The following is a 14604-nucleotide window of genomic DNA, read 5'->3' on the forward strand; positions in this document are numbered from 1 at the left end:
ACCATGTTCCTGTCGTGCTGCTCTCTGGACATCATCGCGAGGTTGCCTCCGATCTGGGGTATCCTGTGGTAACTATATCGCATCTCTGTGACCAGGGGCAGCAGGGAGGATATCAGCCAGTGGGGCTGCTGCTCTGGGATCAGCCAGGACGTCATCACCGGAGAGATGTCTCACTCTGCAGGCCTGCTGCCACCAGGTGAAGTACTCCTGTGTCGGACAAAGATTCGGATGACCGTCGATGGTAACCAAGTGTTGTACCTGGTAACGGTCCCTGAATAGGTTATACCAGTAACGGTGCTGGTCTGGCCACCAGGTGTTATCTCCCCTGGACGTCTTGAAAAGGTATTCATCGACATTCACTGGGTCTGTTCGCCTGTGCTGCTGCCCCCCTAGCTGCCTCTTCACCCTGTCAATGTGATGGAACTCGACAAAGTGAAAGCAAACGATAAGGACGACCACCCTCCATGTATAAGCTCCGCATCACTCATGAGCCAGTTCAGATCAATCTGACGTAGCTCTGCATCGTCGTATGGTGTATATTGAAACTGTGGACATAACATATAGGGACCTTCATTAATTAAACGATATACCATTGGTAGATTGAAAAAAATACATAAATCAGACTCTATCATACCTGCTCAAATGTCAGTGCATCAACACAACGATGCAAACTCAGTATCCTGCCTTCATAATGATCTCTGCTCTGCTGTCCTAACCCTGCCAACCTACGCAGATATAGTTTTACAGATTTCCATCAATTATATTCCAACATGTATTACGTGTCTACTATATGGTAAAAACAAGTTAATTACAACATACATATACCTAGATCCAAGTGGGAACCTGACGACGTCGTAACCTGCCGGACAAAAGCACGGGAACCTATAGTAGATCCACAATAGAAGAAGCGACATACACCCACAATGTCCGTCACAATGCGCGATGCCAACGTGCACAACGAGTGGTAGGTGCAGAGCAGTGCATACCTCTAGCTGCATCGACTGAAATTCTTCAACAGTGACAGCCATTTCAATGGAACAAGTGTAGCCGACTTGTCCGTGAACAGAAAGCCCCCAAACAGCATCATCAGGTAGCATCGGACATATTGACGGAAATATATGTGCCACTCGGTCCCTAAGCCACGTCATCCTGACCGCAAACACCTGCTTCCCTCCCTCCTGTTGTGGTGGCGGTCTGACGCCCAATAAATCCTCAACCCACTCTCATGTCGGGTGCTGGTGCCACCGCTAAAAGTCTCTGGTATAACCCTAACGGGCTCGCCAGTAGTGCACAGTCCAGTGTGGTAGGAAATATTCTGGAGCGTAATGCTGACCTTACCCCATGGAAGGTGGAACGTATGAGTCTCCAGCCTCCACCGCTGGACAAATGCAGAGATCAAGCAACCATTAAACATATAATCCATCAACTCTACTACATGCCCAAATCTAACCTCTCTTATATAGGGAATCAGGATGGGTGATAGCGGGAGACCAAGTGTCACACGACGTGACAAAAGTAATCGTGGTCACTACGATTCCCAAAACAGATAACTAGTGCATATTAGTTACATCTAAACCATTAATTGTCCCTAAACAATACTAAAACTTGTAACACACCTACATATGCATTTACATTAAATGTAACATATATATATATATATATATATGCTAAGTCACTAAACACTAACACCTAAACTTATTAGATGATCACTAAAAAAATCTACAAAACTAAATCTATTATTAACTAGCAACAAAAAAGGTTAAATTACTAACCTCAAAAATCCAATGCTCCAACTACGTGTCAAGTGTTATTCAATCTATTAACGTCTTTTTCGCGGACATATTCTCAGAGAGCCATATCTTACGAAGAAGCTCGTTTTCACACGTGCAGAAATTCAAAAGTTTGGAAATTTTTCTCTAGTCCATGTTCTTTCCGGATGCTGTGGTATATATACGCCCCCGGACGTATCTCGGATGTTGTGCCACCGTCCTCAATCTTCGTGTGCATCTCAGATGCAGTGGGCCTAAACAGAAAACAACCTTATCTCGGATGCAGTGTATCCGAGATACATCTCTGTTTATATCACGAGTGCACTCGAGATATGACTCAAACACCCCGTTTCACGTAATGAGATCAGTGTACTCGAGATGTGGCCATTTTTAAAAACATCCCACTGTATCTTAGATGTAACTAATGACGTATTTTGATAAATTCTTCTACATTTATTTAAATCAGTAAATATTATATTTATTTTATTTAATTAAAAAATCTGAAAAATGTAAACTGCAAAGTGAAGAGCAATAACTTTTGAATTTGGCATGTGCATATATTGGTAGGAAGATTATTCTTTAGGATAAGTGTAAAAAAATAAAAATAAAAAACCAACAAGAACAAATCAATGACAATAACAAGTCATGTAATGATGTAAGGTAGAACAATGAGTTGTATAAGTTTTGTCTTTAATACAATAATAATAGTACTTTTCATAGTTGTGTTAACCCTCAAAGCTAATAATATAGTTCTGGTCCCTCATCCCCACCCCACTCCACACAAAAAAAATATTAAAAAAAATTACTATTTCGATCATATGTGTAATAAGTTGTTGAATTGGCTTCCATTATTCTTCTATGTCTTTCACAATGCTATAATCCTAAGTTCAACTCTTGCTATAAGTCTATAACCAACTAACCATATTTTCTTCTTTTATTGTCCATTGGATATATATCTCTTTCTTTTTCTTTCAATATCATCAAATAATCATTTTTCTTTTTTTATTTATTTATATCTATATTTCATATTTTAATTATAAGCAATATTTCTTAAATTTATAACTAGAAGGATAAGCTAATTATATTAAATTATAATGATTTTATTAAATAAAATCCAACTATGAAATAATAAATAATATAAACAAATTAGTTAATACTATTTCAGTAATTTTAAGATTTTATAATACAAAATTATTCTTCAACTAAACTATAAAATAAATAAACTAATTTCACATGATTTATTAAATAAGAAATTATATATATAAAAATAAGTATGTATTGAAATAAATCTAATCTTTTAAAAAGAATCTTGTTAAACTTTAAGTTTATTATTTTATATTTTCTTTATTGATCTTCAATATTTAAAAAAAAATCGATTTGAACAAACAAAAGTATCTATTTATTATAATTTTAGATGCTATTACAATCCTATAATTATAAATTTATAATGATTGAAAAATAAAAAAATTAACACATTTAATTAAAATATAAATATTTTTACATTATTTATATATTTAATTATATATATATAGAGAGACCCCCTAAAACTATTTTTCAAGATCCGCAACTACCCTACTCAACAATATATAGATGATGATAAACATGGATTATTCCACCACAAAACAAGTATTTTGTTTCTATTTGATATTTTAATGTATCACTATTCAAATTAGAAGTGTTAATTTTTAAAACTATATCTTTCAAGGTAAATAATTATGTAATTCCAACATAAATTAGTTATTAATTACTTAATTTTTATTTGTTTATGTTACGATATCGATACAGTATCTAAACTGCACCAGAAATATTCTCTCGACCCAAACATACCACTCTAAGAGCATAATATTAGATCATAAATTACTTAATACAAATTATATCCGGTCAAATTTAATAGGAATTTAGTATAAATTTTTCTCATATCTAAACTGATATAAGGTAGAATATTCACTCTAAGATATATTATTTTTTTTCCAATTCTTATACTTTTAGACAATTACTAATTTTATTATAAAATCCCTTGTAGGTACCACACTCGTTCAACTCATGAATTGAAGATCAACCCTCCCTCAAGTAGGTTGAGGAAATTTCGTGGAAATGGTTGCTTCTAAATTTCGTGCAAGAAGCAGTCAATACAATATGGTACATGTATAACTACCTAGCTACATAGGTGCTGGCTGAATTAATAACTAAACAGTATAACACACGTCACTATAATTGTGTTTGTTTATAAGAATATGACATGAAATAAAGACTTAGAAATATAAAATTAGAGTAAATTATCGTTTTTGTATTCAGTGTTTGGAATAAGTTTTAAAGTTGTTTCTAATGTTTGAATCGTCCTATTTGAGTCCCTAACATTTTAAAATTGATTCAATATTGTCCTGTCGTTAGGGATCCATTAACAGAATTGACGGCGGGACAAAATTGAGACGATTTTAAAACGTTAGGAATTTAAATAGGACGAAAACGTTGGGGACAAAAACGATACGTAGAAATAAATTTTAATTTTATCCTTTAATAATATCAATTTTTTACTATATATAATATTCAATTATTTGTTAATCATATCTGAGTAAATTACACTTAATCACATTACTTTTGTTCTAAATAAATTAATTTCTTTTATAATTTTATTCTTAAAAATTTTTAGTTATTATGAATTTGTAGAATGACTAGTATATAAACTTGTGAAAAAGAAAGAAACAATATATATATATATATATATATATATATATATAATAAAATATAAATTATACATTTTGTCTCTAATGTATCAAAATTCTTTAAAATTATAAAAAAATAAATTTATTTAAAATGAAAGTAATGTGATTAATTATAATTTATTTAGATGTAATAAATAAAATAATTGAATACTATGTACAGTAAAAAATTAATATTATTGAATGATAAAATTAAAATAAAATTTATTTTTATGTATCATTTTTGTCTCCAACATTTTCGTCCTATTTAAGTCTCTAACGTTTCAAAATCGTCTCAATTTTGTCCTACCGTCAATTTTGTTAACGGATTCTTAACAACATGACAACATTGAGTCAATTTTGAAACGTTAGGGACTTAAATATGACGATTGAAACGTTAGGAACAACTTTGGAACTTACCTTAAACATTGGGACAAAAATAATACTTTACTCTATAAAATTTTGTTTAAAAAACAAAATAAGAGATATTATATGTAAAAATATTAAATTAATATATTTTATATCCATTCTAACATAAAAGATATTGAAATATTAATAAGAGATATAATTTATTTTTTATTTTTTTATTATTTTTATTAATTTTTTTATAATTATATTTTTTATTATATATTTTTTTAATTTTTAAATAAAAAATAAAAAATTAAATTTTTATAATTTATTTTAATTTATTACTAAACAAAATACAATCACACTCATTTTTGTATATCTCTTTTATATTTTATTCTTATTATTTTGTCTTAATGCTTACCAACATTGTCAATCTCTCTCACCAACTAACACCCATCAATTTATTGATAGTGATGCTACTTTTGCCCAAGTAATTTCATTCATTTAATTTACACGCTCTAAGCTAAGGGAATTTGTGAATTTGTATCAAGGACGTGTTGGAAATATATATAACATTCTATTTATATAGTACTTCATTTCATATATTACATATAAACTTTACCTACTCTAAGCAAATTTTTTTTTATATATAAGGTCATGATATCATGATATGAAGTCACACACCAAACTATTCTTCTTTAGTCTAAGTTTGTATTTATTATTATTATTATTATTATTATTATTATTGTTATTATTATTATTATTATTATTGGTTTTCTAGTATAAAGGATCGAAAATCCAGAAACTTTGAATACATCATATCAGCCCTTTGTATCAATCTAGAAGCATTAAAAAACTGGATGAAGATAATAAGACGAGGAACAAATTTGAATACTTAATGCACAACTTGGAAATCATGTGGTCAAAATAAGTTTTATTTCACCTGTGAAGAAATTACGTGCCAGATAAGATAACAAAGGTGTCCTTGTTGAAAGAAACGTGAGTCTTTTTGGAATTGAGAATGATAAAGAAACAAGGAAAAAATAATCAACAATTTAAATTATTTTATTTAGTATTTATTTATTATAAAATATATTAAATAAAAAAAACAACAAAATTTGATAATCTTTTATTAATATCTTTTAATTACTAAATATTTTTATATTGAAATTAGGCTAAAATTAAATGTTCAAGTGGAAACGAGGTAGAATATGCTTCAATTTAGTTCTTAACTATATTCAATAAATTTATCCGTCATCGTTTAAATTGATAAATTTGTTTTTAACCATGATATGTGTACATCAAAAATTGATCAGAAATATAAAATATATATTAAAAATAAATTAAAAATAATATATATACATAAAAAATTGATGATTATAATTATTTATTGACTAATTTTTTATATACATATACATAGTATTTTTTATTTGTTTTTTAAGAGCAATGCTAGGGGGCCAGCAACTTTTGTGATTGTTAGCCATCAACTAGCCATCAATGATGATTTGATGGTGTAAAATTGGTGTGAGATTTCATCCAATGGCGCACCTTTCTCTGCTGGTTACATGCTGGCCAAAATTCAATAGAATTGCTGGTCCCCTAGACTTTCCCAAAGTTTAATATATCCACTTTTTAAAATGATGAAAAACTAAGCTTATCCAATAAAAAATGACAAAAAGACAAATTTATTCAATAAATAACAAATTTATTCTTTTCGAACTCTAAAGAAATTTTGGGACTTTTTTTTATAATAAATTAAAAAAATTATCGAAAAAAATATTTTAACTTTAAATATTATAATATTAATAGAGTTGGCCGTAACACCGACAAATTTTACCTTAAATTTTTTATAAATAATTAACTGACTTAAATTCTTAAACTTTATAATAAATAATAAAAACTATTATTGTTATCTTCAAAGTATATAGAAGTACATAAGAGTACACAAAAATAAATTAATATTTAAAAAGATTCTAAGGCTGGATACTATAACACTACATGAGATTACTTTAAGCTGTCAATGTGCTTTGTATTTTGATTTGCAGACTAAATTCTTTTTTCTTAATACAAACCTAAATTACTAGTGATCAAAACGAACGTCGGATATCTTTTGTGATCACAATGTAAAATAGACATCATTTTTACACTAGACAATTTACATGTATAACTACAATTGAAAGGATAGTTTGGTAATTTCAATTTTACTCATTTGCTTATTAAGACCACAACAGATTATGTTATGTGTTATGATTAGCTGTTCGATAATGAGGGTCATATAATCTGCCACCTCTCACGAGGACAATTAATGGATGTAATAGTTATGCACCCCCTCTAATTCAACATACTCATCTATCTATTTATCACTGGTTAACTATGGTTATGCATGAAATTTATAATTTTTAGGATTTAATATTATATGTATTTTATTATAATATAAATTAAATTAATAAATAAAACACATGTTAAGTTATCTACTATTTTTAATTATTATTTGCGGTATTATTTTTAATAAATGAACAATTACACATGGTGCACTTTTATTTCTTTAATTTTTTTCATAATAAATTTAAAATAATATTTTAACATTAAATATCAGTATACGTTTTTTTTTGGGTAAAAAACTGAAATGAGCCAAGTAGAGCTCAAATTTACCTAAATCAGCCAAATGAAAAATCAGTACATGAATCAACCAGGACGAATTACTATATAATTCGAATCAATATGATTCGAATTTGATTTGAACGTAATTCGAATCAATATGATTCGAATTACTAGGAACGCCCAAAATCAATGAAGTTCGAAACAAGTTGTTTCGAATTACAACTATAGAATTCGAATTAAGTTAATTCGAATTACTATGAAGGCACATTGTTAAGTAATTCGAATCAAGTTGATTCGAATTACTAGGCTAGGTGGTGACATTAGATAACTCGAAACATATAGATTCGAATTATATATATATAGTGCGAGCCAGGGCTATATATATAAGGTGTGAACTCATGTTGCTCTCAACAAAGAGGGGAGATGGCTAGTGAGGAGAGTTTCCTAGTTCTGGTACATTACAGAGGGTCCGTTAAGAGAAAAACCCGGTCCGGCGTTAAGTTCACTGATAAGGATCCCCTATGTATTATCGTGACGCCGACAACCACCTACGATGCACTTGTTGGCTCTGTGCTGGAGAAGCTGGGTCTTGAAGGCGTTAAAAGGGTGAAGAAGTTTTTCTACCGCATTCCTACAGCGGTGCTCCATGACACCGTGAAGTTTGATTGTTTCACAATCGGTAGTGACGAGGACTTGCAGGTTATGTTTCTTTCTCGTAGGCAGTTTTCCGAGGTAAGGACACCGGAGCTGTTGGCTAAGTTGGTTGATGTGGTATCTAGCTCGGGTGGTTCGAACCGGAATGCCACTACTATAGCCGCGGTTGCCGGCTCGAGCTCGAGACCTGCTGTTGCTTCATCCTCTGCTCCTGTGTATGAGCCACCGATGCAGCCTGTTGCGTCCCCTTCGTTTGCCGTTGATCTGAGCAGCAATGTTGGAGATGAGGTTCGGTACGGGGAACATATTCCCACCGAGGTACATTGTTCCACACCGGCTGGTGTTGGTGATGGTTTGTTTGATGATCCAGATGACGATGAGGTGGAGCCGGATTTCATCGCTGATGAAAGCGGCGATGATGTTGGAACTACTGTTCCGACAAGGGCTATAGGTGGATCTAGTTCTGGCACACAGCAGTATCCACCCCATTTTTTCTCATTGGACCTGGATGCCATGCGGCAAGACGACAATGATCTGCAGGCCTCAGGATTTGGTGCTAGAGATACCGAGGGGTCTGCCGGTATGAACGAGTTCCAGGTTGGCCAACAATTTCAAGATAAAGATGAGGCGCTGTTGAGTGTGAAGACGTACAGTATCCGTCGAGGGGTCCAGTACAAGGTCGTTGAGTCTGACTATCGCAGATATGTGGGAAAGTGTTCTGAGTTTGGGAATGGGTGCACATGGCTAATTCGGTTGAGTCTCCGACAGCAGAAGGGTATCTGGGAAGTGAAGCGATACAATGGACCGCATACATGTCTTGCCAGCTCCATCTCCAGCGACCATAGGAGTCTGGACTACCATGTCATATCCACCTTCGTTATGCCGATGGTTAGGGCTGATGCAGGTGTGAACATCAAGGTGCTCCAAAATGCCACGGCCGCACACTTTGGGTTCAGGCCTACGTACAGGAGGGTATGGATGGCGAAGCAGAAGGCCGTTGCCGTGATATATGGGGACTGGGAGGAGTCGTACAACGAGCTCCCTAGGTGGGTTTTAGGAGTACAGCTGACGATGCCTGACACTGTAGCCGTCCTCAGGACTTGCCCTGTTCGAGTTGGGGGACAGCTTGACGATTCTCAGGTTTATTTTCATAGGCTGTTCTGGACTTTCCCCCCTTGTATCCAGGCATTCCGTCATTGCAAGCCTTTGGTGAGTATTGATGGCACCCATTTATATGGGAAGTATGGGGGAACACTGCTAGTCGCCATTGCACAAGACGGAAACTCGAACATCCTACCCGTGGCATTTGCACTAGTTGAGGGTGAGAATGCTGAGTCGTGGTCTTTCTTTCTTTCCCACCTCCGTGAGCACGTGACACCTCAGCCGGGTCTGTTAGTTATTTCAGATAGGCACAACGGCATAAAGGCAGCCCTCGAGGCTCCGGATGGGGGATGGCTACCGCCTGCTGCGTACCGGGCTTTCTGCATTCGACACGTTGCAGCGAATTTTGCCTTGACCTTCAAGGAAAAAGATGCCCGGAGGCTTCTTGTTAACGCCGCATATGCCAAGACCGAGGTGGAGTTCGACTACTGGTTTGACATTCTGCGCTCTGAGAATCCGGCAATGTGTGACTGGGCGAATCGAATCGAGAAGTCGTTGTGGACACAGCACTGTGATGAGGGTCGGAGATTCGGGCACATGACGACCAATATTTCGGAGTGTGTCAACTCAATCCTGAAGGGGCTTAGAAACCTCCCTGTATGCTCCCTGGTGAAGGCCACATACGGAAGGCTTGCTGAGCTATTTGTCCGTAAGGGGAGGGAGGCCGAGGCTCAGATGGGTACTGGACAACAATTCAGTCAATACCTAGTAAAGTGTATCGAGGCCAACCTGAGAACAGCCCGGCATTTCACGGTTACTCTTTACGACAGAGACAACTCGGAGTACACTGTTGCTGAGACGACTCCGACAGGCTCATTCTCTCTTGGTACGTACAGGGTCTCATTAGGGTCTAAGACCTGTGATTGTGGATACTTCCAAGCACTTCATTTTCCCTGTCCGCATGCACTGGCATGCTGTGCTTATTCACGGCTTACATGGCAGCCTTACGTGCACGAGGTATACCGGCTTAGCTCCGTTTTCGGCGTCTATCAGATGGTATTTGCCCCTCCCATACCGGAGGGTTTCTGGCCACCTTATGCCGGGCCTACAGTTATACCGGATCCGAGTATGAGGCGTGCGAGGGAGGGTCGTCCTAGATCCACAAGAATTCGAACCAACATGGATGAAGCAGATCCGAACCGGCCAAAGAGATGTGGCCTCTGCAGGCAGCCAGGACACACCAGGCGTAGTTGTCCACAAGCCGCAGGCCCAAGCGGGACTGCTAGTAATCAGTAGGCGATTTGCTATGTATGTGTTTCTTTGTTATTGTAGTAGCACTTGTCCTGTATTTCTTTATAACTTTTAATGAATTACTATTTGTATGGAACAACTTTGCTTCGTTTATTTAATGAAACTTGATACTGGTAGCAAATATTTCTGTTTAAAGTCTTTTACATCATTGAAATTTATAACTAGAACAAACAATATAATACCGCGGTAAAAGGATAACGAATAAGGTAACATGAAACTATAAATCATAACATAAAAGTATAATACATCGACGTAAATGAGACTTCATAACATAAACTCAAATAACATAATAAGAAAGTACATATCATAACAACTATAACAAACCAACGAAGTACAAAATATAAAAAAGACAACAAGATGTAAACCAATATCCATCAATCATCTAAACATGTGCGATCCAGTGCCGCAACGGCGTGGCACCCGTGTCCGGTAGCCCCTACGAATAAGTGGCTCCTCATCCTCAATCGACTCGTCGCTGTCATCAGGTACTGGCTGTCTCGGGGTCGTAGGCGGTACATGGACGGGTCTGGATGAGGACGGGCCGGCAACGGAGTGTGAGCCAATACTCTGTGCCGATGCTGGGGTCCCACCCATGGCAAAAGGATGCACTGGAACTACCGTGGCAGGCTCATTCAGATCAACGTCTAGTGGTGCCTGTGTCCCTGTCGTATGAACCCGTCCGGAAGCAGCCTCATCCTCCTGCATGATGGTCCGGATATCCTCAAGGAAATGTGGTCCACCAAAGTCGTGCACAATGCCATCACTAGCAAGTAAGTCTCCAAACATCGAATCAGGACTAACCCATGGAGTACTATCCTGAAGGGTATGATCATCACCGGGAACACCTACGAAGTAATCTCCAAGACCTCCACCACCAAGCCCAGCATCAATGTGACTCGTGGGGTCTCCCATACCGGCTCCAGGGAACCCACCATCATGCCCGCCCTGAGGTGTCCTAGGAACTCCCGCAACATCACCTCCCCCAGGCATCTGCGCACCATGTCTAGCAGCACCCACCCTCCTCCTGCCTCCTCGACCACGACCTCTCCCCACACCCCTAACTGGGTCATCTCCGGCATCCATAGCCTGATCTACCTAGTTCCACTCACGCTGGCTACGACGTGTCCCAACTCGTGCTCTCCTCTCAATGCGACGTCTGTCAGGAACATCCTCTACCCGGTCCATGTCTGGAAGTCGGCCAGCACCCCTCTGCGTCGCCTCATCTGGAACAGGAACACCTCTCGGATCCCCCAATAACATCTCCGGCGATAAAAACCTCTTCCCGTGCTGATACCACCATGTCAAGAACTCATGTGACGGACCAGGGTCGGGCACGATGTCAAACTGTAGAATATAATCAGCACGCTCCTGCCAGTAAAGATGCCAATCGGGGTACTGTGCCGGGAACCAACGGTCACCTCCTCTCCCGTCCTTCGACATCAGGAAGTCGATGTTCAGGGCGGGAGACGGTATGGGCTGAACGCCCCCAAACTGAGGTAAAACTCTGTCAACCTGATGCCACTCGACAACCGCAAAATAAATCAGGGCCGTCCTGCATCGCCACAACATCGTATGGCGAGGCTCCAACACCTCAGGATGAACAACCTGGATGACGTCCACTCCGCTATACGGCATCCATACAAACTGCAAAAATCAAAATCAAATCATTTGTACTTTCAGTTAAGTGATATAAAGTGAAACACTGACGTTAGATACGGAGAAGTTCTGCTTACATACCTGCCGAGGCTGTAGCAAGTCGATCTGCATGCGAGCCATCTGTACCCGAGGTCCCTTGTTGCTAATCCCAGGGTTGTAACCAGACCATCTGCGTACAAGAAAACAGAAGAATATAACAGAAGAATATAGGGGATAATTACAAAATAAGAACAAGAAGAATATGTACTACAAAACAATAACGGTACCTCGATGCAAGGGGCCAGCTGATCTCATCATACCCAGATGGTCTAAGTGTAGGAAACCGCCAGAAAATCCACGACTGTAGTAACTGTAACGGGCCAGCTAACTTAACCACATGTCTGTTGGCGACTCGGCACATGCACCTGTACAGCCATGCTAGTGCCGCCGACGCCCAACTATAGCGACCCATCTCCTCAAGCCGAGCAACATATGGTAGCCATCTGATGTGTATACGATTGCCGGACTTGTCGGCAAACAGCTGCGTACCCAGTAACATCATGATGTACGCCCGGGCAAATCGCCTAACCGTCTCCTCATCTGCCCCATCTGGACACTCCCCAAATGTCTCCTGAAACCAGGTGCAGTTGACTGCGAATTTCTGCACCTGGTTCTCCGGCGGTAAAACACCGAGCAACTCCTGGAACCACTGCCAAGCAGGTCGCCCACCCTCAATGTAAATGTGGAAGTCCGTAAGGCAACCACTAACATAATCTCCGTCGACTGGCAACCCCAGCTGGTATGCGACGTCCTGAAGCGTGATAGTGCACTCTCCAAACGGCATGTGGAAGGTGTGCGTCTCAGGCCGCCACCTCTCGACGAATGCGCTGACTAGGGGCTCGTCTAGTCGGAACCATCTGTCGTTGAGTCTCGCAAGATGGTAAAGTCCCGCCATTTGCAAGTACGGGACATACCTCTCATCAAGACGCATCCCCTGTTGCCGCCTAACACTGGATATGCAACGACGAGGCTGCCCATTACATAAAACGCATAATCAGAACAGATGCACAAACCACTAACATAAGAAAAACCATTAACAAAACCATTCACAAAACCAATAACAAAAACCATCAACGGTAAACCGCTAACAAAAACTATTAACAAAAACCATTAACAAAAACCATCAACTAAAACCATTAACAATAAACCGCTAAAACAAAACCATTCACAAAAACCATTAACAAAAACCATCAACAATAAACCATTAACAAAAACTATTAACAAAAACCATTAACAAAAACCATCATCTAAAACCATTAACAATAAACCGCTAAAACAAAACCATTCACAAAAACCATTAACAAAAACCATCAACAATAAACCATTACCAAATACCATTAACAAAAACCATCAACAATAAACCGCTAAAACAAAATCATTAACAAAAACCATCAACAAATACCACTACCCTACACTAATTTCCTAAACCACTATCCAAAAACCATTTACAATAAACCGCTAAAACAAAACCATTAACAAAAACCATTAACAAAAACCATCAACAAAAACCACTACCCTACACTACGTTCCTAAACCACTATCCTAAACCACTAACAGTAACATAAACCATTCTAAAAAACCATTAACAAATACCATTATCATAAACCGCTTTCATAAACCACTAACCTCGTCGTTGATAACACCGGCGATATGAGCTACTCCATCCAGACGATAAAGCCTTCCCGGATCGTCCCCCATCGACAGAAATAGCCGCTCTGGTCAAGCTCGTGCTGAACGCTGGTCTTTTTCTCTGGGATTTGGTGGGGTTGGAGAATGAGAAAGTGAATCGAATGAACTTGGTTCGAACTCCTTTTATAGCCGATTTCCTTGTAATTCGAATCAACTTGATTCGAATTACTATGCAAGCCCGTTTTCACCTAATTCGAATCGAATTGATTCGAACTCCTCTAACATTCGCTTCTCCTAGTAATTTGAATTAACTTAATTCGAATTCTATAGTTCTAATTCGAAACAAGTTGTTTCGAACTTCATTAGTTTTGGGCATTCCTAGTAATTCGAATCATATTGATTCGAACTACGTTCAAATCAAATTCGAATCATATTGATTCGAATTATATAGAAATTCGTCCTGGTTGATTCATGTATTGATTTTTCATTTGGCTGATTTAGGTAAATTTGAGCCCTCCTTGGCTCATTTCAGTTTTTTACCCTTTTTTTTTAATTTAAAAAAATTCGTCTCATTCCGAATTCTATAATATTAATAGAGTTCATTATAAATAACTAGTTGACTCAAACTTGTAAGTTTTACAACGAATAATGACAATTACTAGAATACATAGGAGTATATAAGAGTATACAGTAATAAGTTGTATTTTTTAGAAATAATTTTTTTTATTTATAATAAAAAATAATTCTTGATAAATATGGTTTATTGACATGCTATTCTTCTGAAGACGATGATAATA

At 37.3% G+C, this 14604-nt stretch overlaps 1 protein-coding gene across 1 annotated transcript; it reads right to left on the reverse strand.

Moving 5' to 3' along the window:
• Positions 1-11578: 11578 nt before the first annotated feature.
• On the reverse strand, positions 11579-13876 carry LOC112788991 (protein MAIN-LIKE 1-like). Its single transcript, XM_072230474.1, has 6 exons — positions 13805-13876; positions 13433-13448; positions 13199-13272; positions 12406-13148; positions 12221-12308; positions 11579-12127 (listed from the first exon to the last, which is right to left on the reverse strand). The coding sequence occupies exons 1-6, from the start codon at positions 13874-13876 to the stop codon at positions 11579-11581; spliced, it is 1542 nt and encodes a 513-aa protein (XP_072086575.1).
• Between the last annotated feature and the right edge of the window lie 728 nt (positions 13877-14604).

The sequence above is a fragment of the Arachis hypogaea genome, chromosome 3, assembly GCF_003086295.3.
Source record: "Arachis hypogaea cultivar Tifrunner chromosome 3, arahy.Tifrunner.gnm2.J5K5, whole genome shotgun sequence".
Taxonomy (NCBI): domain Eukaryota; kingdom Viridiplantae; phylum Streptophyta; class Magnoliopsida; order Fabales; family Fabaceae; genus Arachis; species Arachis hypogaea.

Excerpts from the sequence above, each read along its gene's own strand:
- LOC112788991 (XM_072230474.1), bottom strand. The coding sequence starts at position 13,876 with ATGGGGGACGATCCGGGAAGGCTTTATCGTCTGGATGGAGTAGCTCAT. Across the intron at positions 12,309-12,405 it reads AGCTGGCCCCTTGCATCGAG|ATGGTCTGGTTACAACCCTG; the intron begins GTACCGTTATTG and ends TCTTGTACGCAG. Across the intron at positions 12,128-12,220 it reads ACTTGCTACAGCCTCGGCAG|TTTGTATGGATGCCGTATAG; the intron begins GTATGTAAGCAG and ends TGATTTTTGCAG.